Source organism: Odocoileus virginianus, chromosome 4 (genome assembly GCF_023699985.2).
Source record: "Odocoileus virginianus isolate 20LAN1187 ecotype Illinois chromosome 4, Ovbor_1.2, whole genome shotgun sequence".
Lineage (NCBI taxonomy): Eukaryota > Metazoa > Chordata > Mammalia > Artiodactyla > Cervidae > Odocoileus > Odocoileus virginianus.
In genome coordinates this window covers 86,170,728-86,189,122 of record NC_069677.1, presented here as the reverse complement: position 1 = coordinate 86,189,122, position 18,395 = coordinate 86,170,728, and the positions used below count along the sequence as shown (strand labels likewise).

The following is an 18,395-nucleotide window of genomic DNA, read 5'->3' as shown; positions in this document are numbered from 1 at the left end:
TACCCAGCAGGGCCTGATTCCACCCCAAGGGTATCTGCTCTCTTCTGCTGTGCTCCGGGCACCCCACATGTGGCCGCCACATGCTCCCCACCCTTCCCAGACTGTGACTCGCCTACTTAGGAAGTCACCCTTCAAAGCCTCTGCCAAGTTTCCAAAACCCCCTTAGTCTAGCCTCCTGCCAGCTCCTCTATTATCACCTTTTTCCCCCTGGTTTGGTCGGGGGTTCCTCACTCCATCCTCTGACCACCCCAGCACCCCCACCCCAACCACTGTGCTGCTCTCCCAGCCCCAGAACCTCCTTTCTCCCCACCCTTAGCTTTGAGGTCTTCATCCCTCAAGGCTCAGCTCAGCGTTCATCTCCTCCAGGAAGCCTACCACTCTCTCCTGCCCCCTTCCCAACTCCTCTAGCATATTTCAGACCAGCAGCTACTGGGTCTGTGCCCTTCGGTTCCATCTCTATGCACAACCACATGCCCTTGACGTCAGGATTTCTGTGTCCTGTTTCTCTTGAGGTCACCAGATCGGACCTTGATAAGAGTCAGTGCTTCATTGATTCTCAATCGGTTTGGGCAGCCCTGCTGAGGAGGGTCATGCCGTCTACTCTCCTTGGGAGATAACTGATCAACTGGCATATTGCACTGAGCTCATGCATGTCGGCAGGGGGTCTGCTCAGCTGTGTAAGGTCCACAAAGCAGCTTCCAAGGGCAGCAGGAGGTCAAGAAGGCTCTCAAAGGGCCCAGAACTCCAAGGGCGTGAGTCAGGGCCGCCCAGCAGCCCAGGGAGAGCCAAAGCAGAAAGCACCCTGCATCTGTGCCTTGCGTCCTCAGCATGCGCGGGGGTGACCTGAGAAAAGAAGGATGTCTCTGGACAGCCCCCGCCACCAGGTCCCAGTCCTACCTCTCCCACGCGTCATGGCCTGATCAGGTGTCTCCACACAGGTCCTGTTTCCCGTCCTACCAAGTGCCTACCCGCCCCGCTGGAAAGTGGCTAGTGACCGTGTGTGAATGTGACAACTTGAACATCAAGCGCCTGCATTCGCCCCAGTGGGCCCAGGTCCAGCAGATTCTAGGTATGTGATCCCAGCTATCACATGGCACTGGGCAGACCGTGCCTCTGGCTTCTGGGCCTCCGCCGTGGTCAGGTGATGCCTTGCCCAGAGGGAGGGGGCATATAGTTCTCACTGTCACCGGCTCCCCTGTTTCCCTCGTGCAGGTAGAAATTTAAGGCAGAGGTGTGCTGCTTTCAGCTTGCAGTGCTGGGAGGGGTGGGATGGAGTGACGGGAGGTTCCTTATGCTCATGGAGGGCAGTCAGGCCCCAGTGTTGAGGTCGTGTGCCTCCCCGTCTGTCCTGTTGCTGCTCCCTGGAGTCTTCTGGGAGACAGAGGGTTTGGAGCATCTCAGAGCAGGCGGTTAAGCGGTGGGGACGGCCCTTACTCTTTATCGTGTGAAAGGGTGCTTAATCCACTTTCCACCAAACTGGGAAACTTTCTAGATTCTTTTCTTTCTTTTTTGTTTTTTGTTTTGGCCATGCCATGAGGTTTGCAGGATCTTAGTGGCGGCTCAGTGGTAAAGAATCCCCCTGCCAATGCAGGAGATGCGGGTTCGATCCCTGGGTCAGGAAGGTCCGATGAAGGAAATGGCAACCCACTCCAGTGTTCTTGCCACAGACAGAGGAGCCCAGCTGGGTGCAGTCCATAGGGTTGCAAAGAGTTGGTCAGACTTAGCAACTAAACGACCTGACCAGGGATTGAACCTAAGCCCTCTGCAGTGGAAGTGAGAAGTCCTAACCGCTGGACTGCGAGGGACATCTCTAGATTAAATCATTGAAGTTTCAGTCCTGAGTGCAATTCTTTGTTTGCAAAAGTTTGGTTAACACAGACCATCTAAACCAGGGGTCTCCAACCTCCGGGCCACGGATGGATATCTCCCATCAGATCAATGGCAGTGTTAGATTAGAAATAAAGTGACCAATATATGCAATGAGCTTGAATCATCCCCAAACTATCCCCCACCCCATGGAAAAATTTGTCTTCCACAAAATCGGTCCCTGGTGCCAAAAATTTCAGGGACCACTGATTCTGAACAGTGTAGCTTAAGAATGTTCCTTTTGGTGCGCACACACACATATCAACCCACACCAACGTTCTGTGCCCAGATGAGGTTTCAGGAGATGGATCTGTGATCTCTAAAAACTGGTTTCTAAAAGCTGCACATCTTGCAGGAAACCAACCTATCATTTGAAGCTGCCTGTTTGCTCTGTACAAAGGCAAGGGAAAGAAACATGGGGGGTGGCAGAGATGGTCGCCCTCCTGTGGGGAGCACACCGGGTCTGCTTAGGTGCGTGCCTTGCTCCCTGGAGCTGGGAGGGTGGAAGCCTCGTGTGAGGAGAAGGTGCACCCAGGACCGTGAGTGACTCCGGACAGATCGGGGGAGCGGAGGACGACTGTCCACACCGAGCACCCTGGTTGGTCTCAGGCTGGGTCTGCAGCTGACATGGGGTCTGCCCACATCGTGTCACGTGTGACACATGTCATCTCGCCCTCCCCCTTACCAAACGCCTCTGCTCCCAGGAAAGATCACACAGGGACACCAGGGGTGTGTGGCCAGCGGTGCCGGGGCTGTCGAGGCAAGGTCCTCGCTGCTCATGAGCTTAGTCACCAAGCTGGACACAATGTATGTCGGGGACGCAGCAGGTGATTGAAACAGAATGGGGGGGAGTGGACATCACCTCGGAGTCAAAGCTACACTCCTCTCAGACTTACCTTGAGCACAAAGAAGTCGAAGTTTGCCAAAGACAGAAACGTCAATACTCGCCTTCCCCCCCCCCCCCCCCTCACCCTGGGAGCTGTGGTTTGTAATTTACACGTCGAACCCCGGGCACAGAAGCATCCTCGCAGCACTGTTCTCGGGTTACCCTCCCCTGCCCCCTCCCCGAGCGTCTGCATCCTGTCCTCTGGAAGGGACCATACATCACAGAGTCCTCCGGATGCCATCACCCAGAGCTGCTGAAATCCGGGCCGCAGGGCTGGGGTGGGGGCAGGGGGAGTCCTGGGCTTTGCTGGCCTTGGGGCAGGGATGTTCGCAGACCGCCCCCCACCCCATCCTGGGGAGCTCTTGGTGTCTCCCAGAGCTAATAAGTGAGGCCAGGAAGCGTTCATGTGCCAAGCCAGGGTGCACCATTTGGTTTGAGTCACTCCGATGTAGTCCTGATTAGCTTTATTTCAAGACAGGCTCCTCACCCACCAGAGCAATCACACATATCCTGGTATGGTGTGGGGTCTGAAACTGGGAAAGGAAGGCCAGGCAGGTTGAGCTTGGGGTGTGGTTTCCTTGACTATATTGGACGTGAAAAGAAGATGACTTATAATGAGCATAGGTGCCAGCGAGTCTTAGTTTCGGACTCATTTATCCACAAGAGAAACGTGGAGATCCTGCTGGGAGGTGTGGTCTTTATTTTTAACCTTAAGTCATGAATACATTTTCTATAATAACTTGATGCTTCCCTGATGACTCAGAGGTAAAGAATCTGCCCACAATGCAGGAGACCCGGGTTCGATCCCTGGGTCAGGAAGATCCCCCGGAGAAGGGGATGGTAACCCACTCCAGTATTCTTGCCTGGAGAATCCCCATGGACAGAGGAGCCTGGCAAGTTACAGTCCATAGGGTGGCAGAGAGTCAGACACGACTGAGCGACTAGGAATCCGAAAGAATCCAAGTAACTTGATGGGGATATTTTTAGCTGACATTTTGCCATTGATAGAGCATCCTGAAGCCTAAGAGCTTTAATAAAACACTAAATATTCTCCAGCATGATTTTTTAAAATGTTTTTTTAATTGTGGTAAAAGTCACATAATATAAAACATACTGTTCACACCCTATTTAACTGTATGGCTCAGAGGCATTAAGGGCATTCATGTGGCTGTGCAACTCTCACCGTCATCCGTCTCCCGACCTTGTCCCCTTCCTAAACTGCAACTGCCCCCATTAAACACTTAAGTCCTCATTCCCCCTCCCCAGCCCCCCAGCCCCGCCCCTGGCATCCTCAATGTCTTTCTGACTGTGAATCTGACCGTTCTAGGTACCTCATTTAAGTGGAGTCAGGCAGTACTTGTCTGTACCTACTGTGCCCTGGAATGCAGTTTTAGCTTAACTGAATACACCCAGCATGCTTTTTTTTAGCAGAGAAATCATGACAGTGTTGCCAGTTCCCGGAGAAGTGAGGGGCCGGGAACAGGGATGACAGATGCATGCCACAGTGCCCCCCCACCCCGCCCCACTACCCCCATCAACCCCCCTGAGGCCCCAGCCCAGCGCTCAAGGCATCAGGACCGAAACACTCTCTCCAGCCTGCATTCCAGCCCCCGCCAGATTTCCCCTCCGGCACTGACCGCCAGCTCTGGGCCTCACTGAGTTGCTCGCAAGACATCTGCCCACACAGATGCACCTCTGATGCGTGGAGGATTGTTTCCTCGCCCCCCACCCCCAAATTCCAAGCTATCTACAGGACTCGATTTCAGGATTTTCTCGGAATGTTGTGAAAGTCTGTGTCTTGGCCATGGGAATGTTCAGAAGTCGAGGTTTGTGTGGCTCTGGTTACAAGATGGTATGTCTGAAGCTATGTTGTTGTTTGGTTGCTAAGTCGTGTCCGACTCTTTCGCAACGCCACGGACCATAGCCCCGCCAGACTCCTCTGTCCGTGGGATTTCACAGGCAAGAATGCTGGAGCAGGTTGCCATTTCCTTCTCCAAGGGCATCTTCCCGACTCAGGGATTGAACCCACATCTCCTGCATTGGCAGGTGGATTCTTTACCACTGAGTCACCTGGAAAACATCTGAAACTATAGTCCTGCCTGAAATAGATATTTGGCAGGCCACCGCGCTCTCGTCTCCTGTGTACCCGTGAGCTGGGAAAAGACGGAAACCACCTTTAGAAAAAGGTTCCCACCCATTCTCCCTTCATTCTCTTTCTCCCTTCCTTCTTCCATCCTTCTTCTCCATCCTTCACCAAGTGGGTACCAGAAGGGGACGTATGAAACCTCAGCTTCTCCCACGCAGTGGCTTAAATGCTGCCCGGAACCCAGTCGATGGCCTGGTGGTTTAAGGAGAAGCTGATCTTTACAAAGCAGCCTCCACTTTCAGACATTCCGTGGTCACAGCCAAGTTTTTAAATCTTTGCTACTCAGCGCCTAGCCTCCCAAATGGTGGAATTTTTTTTTTTCCTTTCTTTTTGAAATGACAGCTTTTTGAGAAAGTCTGGCCTTCCCCCAAACCACTGCCATTTTGGGCCTTCGGCTCAGCGCAGCTTGGAAATTGAAGTGAGCAGCTGCTAGGTCACAGCGTCTGACGGTCCACGATCCCGAGAGAGTCACTCTGCAAAGCTGTGAGCCTTGTCCACGGAGAGAACTAAAAATGGGGCAGTATTCTGAGAGACATACCAGCTTCCTCCTGCCAAACGTCTAAGGAAAACACACACGTTGTTTTCCATTCCCTGTCTGGGTGCCACAAGAGGCCTCCTGGGATGGCACCACGTGGGCTGAAAAGACCTTGGAAAGAGATGTTTTACTTGGGGTCGTTGTGGCTTCTGGGGGATTGTTAGGACGTGTGGAGTCTCCTGTTGAGAGCTGAATTGTGTCCCTGCCTCTCCAAGAGATGCTCACATCTTCATCCCTGTGACCTTGTGTGGCAACAGGGTCTTTGAAGATATGATTGAGATGAGGTCATGCTGGAGGGTGTGCATGCAGGCTCAGGGCAATTTCATCCCATTGTTAAAATTTTTTGAAATTTTGAAATTTGAGAAAGAGGTGAAATTTGAAAGGCATAGGACTAGATAGACTGAATACCACTTTCAGACCCAAAACTGGAAAATTGGGGTAATTGCATTCATCAGAAACAGAACCCACAGGTTGTACATCTGTGTGTGTGTGTGTGTGTGTGTGTGTGTGTGTGTGTGTGTGTGTACACATGAACAGAGAGAGATTTATTTTAAGGAATTGCTTGGCTCACATGATTGGAGGCTTGGCAAGTCCCATATCTGAAGGCTAGGCCAAAGGCTGGAGACTCAGGGAGGATTTGGTGTTCAAATCCAAAGGCCATCTGCTGGCAAAATTTCCTTCTTGCTCGGAGAGGGCAGTCTTGGTCCTTCCACTGATTGGGCCCACCCTCCCACTATGCAGAGCAATCTGCTTTACTCAAAGTCCACCGATTTCGATGTTCATTTCATCCAAAATACAACCCCCACAGACACATCGTGAGGAACCTTTGACCAGTTTTCTGGGTTCCATGGCCCAATCAAGTCAATACATAAAGTTAATCATCGCTATAATTATCTGCTTACTGTTTCTCTCTCTTTTTTTAATTTATTTTTGTTAGTTGGAGGCTAATTACTTTACAATATTGTAGTGGTTTTTGCCATACATTGACATGATTCAGCCATGAATTTACATGTGTTCCCCATCCTGAACCCCCCTCCCACCTCCCTCCCATTCCATCCCTCTGCTTACTGTTTCTCAATGGCTGTGCCATTGATATTTGGAGCAGAACAGTTCTCCACTGTGCAGGGGTGCTCCAGCCATTGTGGGATGTTTGGCAGCCCTAGTCCCTGTCCACTCACACCCATGATGTCCCCAAATGGTAACAACCAAAGTTGTGCCCACGCATTGCTAACATCCCCTCAGGATGTCTCCTGTCCAGGCTGGAGGACACTGATTTAGATGGGCTTATGCACATGGAACAACAGACTGGTTCCAAATAGGAAAAGGAGTACGTCAAGGCTGTATATTGTCACCCTGCTTATTTAACTTATATGCAGAGTACATCATGAGAAACGCTGGGCTAGAAGAAGCACAAGCTGGAATCAAGATTGCCGGGAGAAATATCAATAACCTCAGACATGCAGATGACACCACCCTTATGGCAGAAAGTGAAGAGGAACTAAAAAGCCTCTTGATGAAAGTGAAAGGGGAGAGTGGAAAAGTTGGCTTAAAGCTCAACATTCAGAAAACTAAGATCATGGCATCTGGTCCCATCACCTCATGGGAAATAGATGGGGAGACAGTGGAAACAGTGTCAGACTTTTTTTTCGGGCTCCAAAATCACTGCAGATGGTGACTGCAGCCATGAAATTAAAAGATGCTTAACCTTGGAAGGAAAGTTATGACCAACCTAGATAGCATATTAAAAAGCAGAGACATTGCCAACAAAGGTCCATCTTGTCAAGGCTATGGTTTTTCCAGTGGTCATGTATGGATGTGAGAGTTGAACTGTGAAGAAAGCTGAACACTGAAAAATAGATGCTTTTGAACTTTGGTGTTGGAGAAGACTCTTGAGAGTCCCTTGGACTGCAAGAGATCCAACCAGTCCATCCTGAAGGAGATAAGTCCTGGGTGTTCATTGGAAGGACTGATGCTGAAGCTGAAACTCCAATACTTTGGCCACCTCATGCGAAGAGTTGACTCATTGGAAAAGATCCTGATGCTGGGAGGGATTGGGGGCAGGAGGAGAAGGGGACGACAGAGGATGAGATGGCTGGATGGCATCACTGACTCGATGGGCATGAGTTTGAGTAAACTCCGGGAGTTTGTGATGGACAGGGAGGCCTGGCGTGCTGCGATTCATGGGGTCACAAAGAATCAGACACGACTGAGCAACTGAACTGAACTGAACTGATGCAATAATGTTGCAGAAATGTTGGCAGCATCAAGATGAATGGCAGGCTTCTCAGTTCTTGATGTTCAGACCTCACGTGGATACAGCTGTTGTCTAATCCAGGAATTGGTGAATTTTTTCTGTAAAGGACCAGATAGCAGCTCTTTTAGGCCTTGGGACTACATGGTCTTCATCAGAACTACTCAACTCTGCACTCGTACAGCAAAAGCAGTCATGAACAATATATATGAATGTGGCCATGTTTCTATAAAATTTTACTTATGGACATGATTTGAATATAACTTTTCATGTGTCATGAAATATTATTCTTATCTTGACTTTTCCCCAACCATTTAAAATGTGAAAACCATTCTTAGCTTGCAGGCTGTCTGAATGTAACTCTCACTTTTATCTCCCATGAACTCAGTGTGTTCAGCTAATAATTGAATGAAGACTTCAAAAAATGTCCATTGAATTGAATGAAACAGAAATTGATCAAAAACAGTGCTTTTCAAACTTCATTTTTATCAGGAGAAACTTTTTGGAGTTTGAATCTTAGAGAAACCCCAGTGTTTGAAACAAATGTAGTATGCTATTAGTAAAATTTTATTTTTTGAGTTCAAATAGATACTATTTGTATATTTTGATGGATACAAAAATCAAGGGGGAATTCCAGATGGCTGTGTCAAGATGCTCTTTGATTAAACTGTCCAGATGCTTGAAAAAGGAGAGAGGGAAGTTTCTGTTTCAAAGCGGAACCCCTGATGATATCTAATGGTGGTTTATATTCTTATTCATAAATATAAAAGTTAGACAAGAAGCGTCAAAAGCTTCAAATAAATGACAGATGTAATCTCGTGGTTGGGCATGTCACAGGTGTTTTTATACAACGGGCTCCTATGGCTGTGACAAGCAGGTCATAGCTATGCTCCCATAATTTTATGTAACTGGATAAAGGCAAGTCTGAATTTGTAAAAGATCGTAGCCCCTGACACATTTGCAATAAATGCAAATCCCCCAGAGAAATGCTGGAAGAAGCTTGATTCCCAGGAGAGCTTAAAGGAAGCCCAATTTAACACACAGGTGTTCTCTAAGGTCTGCACAATTCGTGTATATTTGACTATCTGGAAGTTTATGACGTTTCCATTATAGTTTTTTTTTTAGCAGTTAGAGTTTTGTAAATATTTTTTCAATTGTGGTAAAACATATGTAACATAAAACTTAGCACTTTAACCATTTTTAAGTGTGGAATTCAGTGACATTAAGTACATTCATACTGTGTAACCATCACCACTATCCATATCCAGACTTTTTCATCATCCCAAACAGAAACTCTGCACCCACGAAACACTAGCCTCCTATTCCTCCCTCCCTCCAGCCCTTGGCAATCATGACCCTACTTTATATCTCTGTGAATTTGACAATTCTGGGTACCTTATACACATGGAATCGTATTTGTCCTTTTGTGACTGGCTTTACTTCACTTAGTATTATGTTTTCAAGGTTCATCCATATGGTTGTGTGTATCAGAACTTTATTCCTTTTTAAGCCCGAATAACGTTCCATTATATGGATAGAGCACATTGTGTTTATCCACTCATCTATCGGTGGACACTTGGCTCATTTCCACCTTTTGGCTATTGTGAATAATGCTGCCCAAAACATAGCTGTTTGTATCTGTTTCAGTCTGTGCTTTCAATTCTTTGGGATATATTAATATGTCCAAGTGTGGAATTGTTAGGTCTTGTGTTTAATTTTTTTGAGGTATCTCCATACTATTCTCCACAGAGACTACACTATTTTACATTTCCACCAGCCATGCCCAAGCGTTCCAATTTCTCCACATTCCCATCAACACTTGCTTCCTGTCTTTTGTTTTTGTCTTGTTTGTTTCCCACGTGACTCAGGGAAGTGTTTAAATGAGACTTGTACACGTGCAGCCCCTGAAGCCCTTTCACGTCACTTCAGGTTCCACAGATTAGTTCAAAGGCCAATGCTGGGTTTGTCTTTTTTTGACCCTCTTTCAGAGTTTGTGATTTAAGAGTCAACCCTCCTTGACTTCACCCCAAGAATTGAGTGGGATGATTGATTTCAAGCTTGGAGGTGAGACCAGGAAACGAAACAGATCTCCAAGCGAAGGCTGGAGTTCACAGCTCAAGTGAAAACCAGTCACCCACCTCTTCAGGCTCAGGTTAAGCGAGAAATCACTTGGTCCCTCTCGCTCTCTCTTCCCGATCTCGCTCCCTAAGTCTCTCTGTTTGCTTCTCTGTCTTTGTCTCTCTTTGTCTCTATCTCTCTCCCTCTGTCTCTTATCTTCCTCTCTGTCTCTCTCTGTGTCTCTTTCTGTCTCTTGCCCTCCTACGCACACAGGCAACCACAATAAATCAGACTTATTTCCCTGCTCTGCCTTCCGAGACTCAGCTCCCACACAGCAGTGTTTAAACTCCAGTTTAAAACATTTTAAATCAACAGCATGTTGGGAATCACCGGAGTTTAATTCAGCTAGACCTCTCTACAAACCAGTCAAAACCGTCACCACTTCTGGGGAAATTCGTGGTGGATCCTGGGACCCCGTGGAGGGCCATCTCCAGGGCTTTCTCACCTCTTCCCCACTGCGAGGCAGCAGGGAGCCACCTCCAAACCATTGCCACCCGGCCCGGACTCTGCGGGTCTCAGCCCCCGCAGCCCATGCTCAGCTCTGCAAGGTTGAAGCTGTGCTCCCCGCGGCGCTGGCCAGCACACACTGGCTTCAGCCCTAAGGAGGCTACTGATGTGTAGAAGCTGGAGCTTCGCACTCCAAGGGAAGGAAACATTCCCTCCAAATAGCCCAGTGTCATGCTGGCTCTTTTGACCTCCCAAGTGCAGCCTCTGCCTCTGTTAGGGGCTTAGATCAAGTGCCCAAGGGCCAGACTGAGGGGTCATTGGTCTCATAACCTCCTGCCCCACGCCTGCAGCCCCATTTGCTGCCAGGATGCCAGAAGAATGAGTGACCCTGTCTTGGGAGGAGTTTCCTGCCTCCCCAAACCTCCCTCTCTCCTTCCAGCCATCAGGCTCCTGACCGGTTCTCCATTCTGGAAAATATTCCATAGTCCTAGGACTCAAAGATGCCCCAGGTCGCAAGGAGCTTGAGACCTCATAAGCAGACAGGGTTCCTGCTGACTGCTATGTCAGTGAGGATGCATTGGGCTGCAAGTAACAGATAATCCCACCTCAACAAAAAGAACAGTGTGCCCTCTCACTAAGCAGAGGTCCAGAAGTAGAGCAGCTCTGGGGTATGTTCATTCAGTGGCTCCATGAGGTCTTCAAAGACCCCAGTGTTTCCATCTTTCTAGCCACATTCTCAGAGGTTACCTTGGTCCACAGGGTAGCTCCTCAAGGCACAGAATGGCTGCTGCACCACCAGGCTTCTCATCCAGGACACTATGATATACACCAGAAAGGAGAAGATGTGCTTTCTCTTCTTCATTCCTCCCTTTAAGAGCAAGGAAGCTTTACCCAGCAGCCTCCCATTGGCCATGATTATATCACATGATTAAGCCCAAGGAATCACTGCAGAGGGATGGGACCACAGTGGATTACCTTTGGTGTAATCACCTATCTATCATGAACTTGCTTTGTATTTTTCACTTTTTCCCCTTTTTTATGTAAGAAATACACAGATTTATTTTTGTTCTGAATAATTTATTCAATACAGAAGTGCATTGAGTAAAAATATGGAAAGTGTCCTTTACAGCCTTCCCTAGTCTCACTTTCCTCCTGAGAAGGAAACTGTCTCTATTTTGGTGTGTCCTCTTCCTGTTTCCTTTATGCATTTGCATACATATGGATGGTCATACATACTTAGGCACTTTGCTTTAATTTTTACATAGATGGTATTTTGTTCAGTTGCTGGCCATTTTCCACTTAGCATTCAGTACTTACAGATTTACTGCATTCACTTCAGTGGGAGAATATTATCCCATAGAGTGGATATTCCACTGCTTTGCATTTTAACTAGGTTTTCAATCTTGTGTCTTATACCCCTAGCTAGACTGTAAACATCCTGAAGGCATATTTTCCTTTCTATCTCCAAGCACTTGATACAGTATTTTCCTACAAAGTGAAAGCCAACTAATAGTTACTGATGGGAAGATTCTTTCTCTTGCCACACAAGAGATGTTTTAGTACTTCTGACTGTTTGAGGTGGAGGCTTTTTCAGAGTGAGTAGAAGGGACACGGCTCTATAATCTATCGGCTTGTCACTTTTTTGTCTATCGATGGTGACAAGTCCATCTACTGGCCAGGGAGAGTTGATAGTTTTCCACTTTCCTTCGGCAATGTTTCCTGGGTTCGTTGTAGTCTCCCCAGCAGGTTGCCAATTCAGAGCACTTGGGCTCCTTGCAACATTTGGCTCACATAGGAGCACTGGGGCAGAGTTATTAACAGCCCGCACTTCCTGGAGAACTGTTTCAAGGGCTACTAATGGTGTTCACAGACAGTTGGGCTGGAGCAGTTATCCATATGCCTAGACATACACTCTTAATAACCTTTTCCAGGTTTCTTGAGGCAGTCACAACTACATAAAATTGGTTACAACTGAACCTATTCTAGACCCTTTGGTGGGGAGAAATTACTTCAATATGAGGCTATCACCTCAAAACAGACCAACCAAATTTGAGACTGGATGAACCTCTCTGAGCAATCACTCTTGAAGCAGATGTTGGCATTCAGACATGCTGATAGCGTCAATGAATATCATCTCAGACTTTGGTGGGGCTCCCGTACTTCTGAATCTGCCCAGCTTCCTGTAGTAGCCGGAAAAATTACCACTGTGAAGAAGCAAAGAAGAGAAACACATGTCTCCCAGATGTGCTCTTGCATTGGGGAGCACTCTCAAAATTTGGACCTTAACAGGAAATCTGGAACAATGAAAGGAAATCAAGCAATGGAAATGAGACTGAAATTAGTTTACGTCCCTCAGTTGATAACACACAAGGGGAAACTTTTGGATCAGTCATTTTAATTACTATTGATTATGAAAACTCTGATCTCTACCACTAAGAAGTCTACAATTGAATTGGGGAAAGACAGCATCCACATATGAAACTGGACAATAACACAAGTTAATATATGGGATTGAGACTAAATAAATGCCTATTTGGGTTTGGAGGGATAGCAAGGCTCTGCTTCCAAACAGAGCTGGTAATCTGCCTGGATACACTGAGAGTATCGTGCTTGACCATGCCTGCTCACTCTTTAAAAAAGCAATTTTCTCTGGGGACCCAGCCTGGATTTCTTTGCCAACCTGAATGCCTGTATATGTCTTCCGTTGTTGACATAGAAAGGTTCCCACCCTGCTTCCCTCTGTATTCCTATCACTTCCCTTACCTTGAAATAGCCATAGCCACTGAAGACCTTTCTACCCTTTTCTCTTTGCCCACACCTCCTATCTCATCCTAATTTGTTGAGAAAAATGTTGCTGGCAGATAGAGAAGACAGAATCAGGAGAAAACCTAGATACCCCTTGTTAAAAGGGATTCAGAGGATTCCTAATAAGTAGGTCAGAGCCTGATTGGGGGGGTTTGGCTGAGGGGCACCCTGCAGGCTGCACCCCTATGCCCAGGCACTTGGGTCCCTGACACCCTTGTGGGTGTTTCTCTAGTCAAATATTTTTTTCAGGCCAACACTGGATTACATGACTGCAGACCCTGGGATTCGTAAGGGAAAGATGAAACCTTCACAGCAACTTGGGTTTTCTTTCAAGGGGAGTTTTTCCTCTACAGAATGTTTTGTTTTAACTGGTAATTAAAGGTGGGCAAAACAGTCCTGGAGAAATGGGTTTTCCTCCTCTCCAAACCTGTCTTTCTAAGAGAAACAGGCATAGGCAGGGCCACTGGGCCCACCCTCCTAACTGGAGCCAACTGCCCCTCATGGTTTATGGTCTGGTCCGCTTCAATTTCTCATGTGTTACCTTTCTAGGGGCTGCGAGGCCCAGCAATCTGGACCCAGGCCAAGAAGTCAAGAACTGCTGAAGTCCAGGCCTCCACGCTTGTACTGACACAGGCGACCACCCAGCCCCGCCAGCCCACATGGCTCTGTTTTCCTGATGTATGAGGTGGGTAGAATGCTTTCCCCCCAAAAGAGGACTCCAAGGGATTAATTAGTTAAAATCTGTAAACATGTATCATTATAATTAGTATTCCAGTTTCTAGTTAAAACCAAACTGGCCAAAAGGAAAGAAAATACCAGCCCTACCTCTGAGGGCAGCTACTTTTGCTTTTCTGGTATTTCCAGTCTGACCGGTGGGAGAATGTCCTGGGAAGTTCAGTGTTTGCTGGGTCTGAGCCTGGAGCTGTGTTCGCCATGTTTGAGGATGAGGAGGCCAAGAATTCAACTGTGCCCTGAACCCACCTGGGCTTTGCTTGTTCAGACCGTTGGCTCTAGCAAAGGCTGGACACCCCTCGTGTGACCCAGATGCCGTATGCCTACAGTAGGGCTCCGTGTCTTCATGTTCTTTGGGGATGGACAGGTTGTATACGCCATTGTAAAGAGATTTTTGGTTTCTGAGGGGTTAATCTAAAAGCAGTACCTCTGAGGTAGCGACTACTGCTTTCCTCAAGAGACGAAACTCTGGACCGTTGAAGTTGTTCTATGGAGAAAAGTCCTGCATGGTAGGGCAACCCTCCCCTCCACAGCGACTCGGCCCCGACCATTCTATCTTTTTCATGGGAGACCCTCAATGGACCTCAGCCTGCTCAGCATGACTCCCTTTTTCTGGATCTAAATAAATCCACCCCATTCCCACTCCTGCTTCGAAGTGGCAAACACCACCCCTAAACGTCTAACAAGACCAAACAAAGGAACACCTCCGACCTCTCGCCCCATGGACTTCCGGTCTGAGCACAGCCGCCTCACAAGATGGCCGACACCGGAAGTGCCTTCACCCACAGAACAGGGGCTCCGCCTGCTCCGCCAACGAAGTTAGGGCCTAAAACAGGAAGTAAAGTAGCCGTGCACAGGGCCAGGAGGAGACAAGATAACAATTTGCCACTGTTTAACTGGGTGGTTTGAAAAGATCTGTTCAATATTTACTTAGAGGAAAGGCTGAGTCCTCTAAATAAATAAAGGAAGGGCCCTATTGGAGAAGAAGTCTTCAGGAGGGAGCTTCAGCCTGTCCCCCCACTGCCAGGAAATTCATTTCTGGCCCCAAATTTGCAGCACCTGCCCCCTCTGTTGGCAAAACAGAAGCCTCACGGTTAAGGGCACCCACCTATCTCAGAAGACACTGTCCCGCTCAGGCTCCTCAGAACCCTCATTCCACGCCCTGTTTATGCGATCCTTCCCTCTCGCACCCCACCATTTCCCCTAAAGGCAGATCTGGACGACTATTGTCCCTCTGTGTTGCTACTGTTTTCAGTGATGCTGCAGCTGTAGGGCCAGCCCACCCTGACTGAAAGGAAAGGAAGTTTCCTTCGAAGAATATGGGAAGGCCTGAGTACTCTGATGTGTCTGTAAGAGGTGGCTCTGTGTCTGCCTGCCCCTTGCCCCCCACTCCTGGCAACCCAGACCCCCCAGCATATGTGGGATAAGCCATGACATGGGCATGCACACAGAAGTCAGGAAGGATAGCTCTTTGGGCCTTTAGAAGTTTAATTCTGGCTTCTGCTTCGACAGGCCCCTCACATGCCCTTGGTCATTTCTTCTGGGCCCACAGGGCTGCTTGTGGTGCTGATTACAGTTCCAGAGGACTTCTGTCCCCGGGGGCTTGCTGACCTTCATTCACCCTCTGCTTCCTCCACCATTTCCATGAGGGCAACTTGAGCTGCCTGCAAACTGACTTTCTGACATCCAGCGTACTAGTCTTTTGTCCTTTGAGGCAAGTCCGAACACCTTTTACTCAAAACTATGGCTGGAACATGAAATAAGTGGTAGAAAGAAAGCCCAAAGCAGAATAAGCAGTGTGCTTTTCAGCACACACTCAATTCGGAAAAGCTCTGAAAAGACTCATTAGCCAGGAGTCGTGTATCAAGCAGTCTGCTGAGCCGAAGGCCCGGAAGGGGGCATGGGCTTCCCTCACAGCTCTCATCCTGAGAGTGCAGATTGTGGTGGGGGGCATGGGAGAGTGTAGTAAATACATGTAACCTTTAAGGTAATTATTTCTGAGACCAGGGTTATCAGAATGAATCAGCATCATGTGGAGTGGAATTAACAAGAAATGTGTGTGTCCCATCTGCAATAGTAACAACATTGCTGGTAGCTGAGACACTCCTCTGTGAAGTGGAACCACGCAATCATTTTTTGTTTGTTTGTTTTTGTAGGAATTTTTTTAAAGACCCCAATCCCTTTCCATTTCCACACAGTTATTAAGTAATCAAGCGGTTATCTCTGGATTTTGTCACCTGGTGGTGGCCATCATGCCTGAGAGCCTTGGCTCACTGCTGCGTGGTCCTCTGGGTTTTATATTGCCCAGCACTAAAAATATTCACCAGCCATGGGTGACCGCCATCTAGGAGTTGTGGTTTCTTCTTTGTAAATGTAGGTCAATTTCTCTTGACCTTTAGGGTGTGACTACTTTATGCATATATCTTTGGCTGAGATGTTTGCTGCCATTTCATATAGCTCTTTTTATTTTGCAGTAGGCATTTTGTTCCACATTAATACTTATTTTTACTTAAAAAATCACATAGAAGAGCATGCTGTTAGAAGTGAAATGCTTCTTGCAAGTCTCCACCCTTAGCTCCACTTCCCAGAGGTGACCCCTGTGGACAGATACAGGCTTGAGAGGCTTTTCTGCATGATCAAGGGTGCATGTGCTGGTTTTCTACACAAATAGGATCATATTGGACCCACTGGATTTCAGCTTCCTTCCTTCGCTTACAGTCATGTCTTGGAACTCTTTGCACATTAGAACTTTGAGAAGCATTTAATCTTTCACTGGGGGTGTCCTACTTTGGTTTATGGGTGCTGTCAGTTAGCTAATCTCTTATTGACGACATTTGGCTTTTATCTAGTTTTTCTTTTTTTCCCTCTGACAAAGCGTCAATGAGTATTGGGTATTGTATTGCGTGTCTTTGCTTGCTTTAAGAGTTTAACTATAAGATGAATTTCTACAGCTGGGTTAAAGAGTAGTCACAATTTACATGTTGATAATTATAACCAAATTACTTTCCAAAAAAGATACTGACAGTATGATAATGCAACAGGGCAGTTTCTAGAGAAGCAAAATGGCCAATTCAGTCATCTGTAAATGGACATTAAGAGTGCATTAAGTTTCCCTTCCATCAAAGCCAGCTGATTTGGGCTGGATTAAGCCAGAAAGCAACTGAGTTATGGACTTCTCTCCATGCTTCTCTTCTGAAGCTAAATATATAAGGTTTGGGCTATTCTGAGTGGTTTTGTGTTTTCCTTGCAGTCCCTGAGTCCCAGGGCCAATTGCTGTGTGTTCACTGGGCAAGGGGACCAGCTCAGGGTGATGACTTGGGGGTCTCTGAGCCTTTGTAGAGCTACATGGATATGGATTCTGGGGTGAGCTGCCAACTGCAGGCTCAGAGGCTGCCCCCCCCCCCCCCCCAGCCAAGATGTGCTATTTTAGGATTTCTTTTCACTTCTGTGGTCATCCTATCCTTCACAATCCAAGTGCCCCTGTTCTTCAGCCCTTTACTACCTGTCTTGTCCACTGGAAAATTACTAAGGGGGTTAATAAGGTCATGCTTCTGGGATCTCTTCCCTTGGCAGCTTAGGGTGGGTTTCTGAGTGCTTCCCAAGCTATCTGAGGTGAAGGACGACTGTACTCTTTTTATTTTAAATTTCCAATCTGTTATGGATTGATACTTTTGCAAAATACTAAAAAAAAAAAAATTGAATTATGAGAAGAGTGACATAAAAAATAAAGACATACAAAATACAAACCTGATTTTTTTTTCTTATGCTTAACATACCTAGTATTACTTTGCTATTTTACTATAAACGTGTTTTGAAATGCTTCCTCCCAATTTCTGCTCTCATCTTATTGGAGATGGGGAATAGTTTGAGTCACACTGCTTGAAGTTGGTCTCCAGAAGCTTCTTGGGGCTTCTAAGTCCTCTTATCATTTTACTGGAAGACGGATTCTCATCCAATAAGAGAAATTATCCCAGTTTTCAGCGTGGAGGCCCCGGGCCAATCCCCAGGGTTAAGATTACACTTGGGTCTAAGCTCAGGGCTCTCCCACTGACCCTAGTCCCCTCCCCTCCCCCCAGCTTTTCCTGTGTGGGAAGCAGTAATTCATGTGTGCAAGATTCCATCATCTGCTGTCTACCAACCAAAAGACATCATATTCTTTGGTTCATGTTTTACTTTTAATTTGATTTACGTCAGACATTTTCCTATCAGTATTACTTCCCCTTCTCTATAACACTGCAGACAAGACAGAATGTGAAATCTGAGGATGTGGAGAAAAGGGAGGTGATAATCACTTCTATCAAGTCTTTAGAACTTTTCAATTCACTTTTTAAATAATTTTACACTTTGTGAGATACTTAAGATGGATCTTAAGAGAAAAAAAGTATGAGCAACAATCTCAAAATATGAGATTTAAAAGTCCTTTGTCTTTAAAAGTGGCTTACTGTTTAAATTTTAAATACTGAGAAAATTGGTTTTCAGATTTCGTTTTGGAATCTGAAGTAGCAGATCACAGTGGCATCTAGTGGACATTAGTGGTATAACAGGTGGCATAGATGCAATAAAATTGACAATAATTTTTTAACATTGTACTGTATTTCATTAATTCTAA

At 46.9% G+C, this 18,395-nt stretch overlaps 1 protein-coding gene across 9 annotated transcripts in view; it reads left to right on the top strand.

The window, feature by feature from the left end:
• CLDN14 (claudin 14) overlaps positions 1–18,395 on the top strand; it is an 82,141-nt gene that overhangs the window by 16,810 nt on the left and 46,936 nt on the right. For 7 of the 9 annotated variants that reach the window (XR_011487424.1, XR_011487423.1, XR_011487422.1 and 4 more), the window contains 2 exons: positions 939–1,069; positions 13,604–13,739. Coding sequence is in view for 3 of the 9 variants with exons in the window: in XM_070466958.1 (XP_070323059.1) it covers positions 13,731–13,739 (9 nt within the window). In the remaining 6 variants the exon portion in view is untranslated. Of the gene's footprint in view, positions 1–938; positions 1,070–13,603; positions 13,740–13,918; positions 17,448–18,395 lie in introns of those variants that run through there. The other 2 variants (XR_011487426.1, XM_070466959.1) reach the window with 2 other exon arrangements.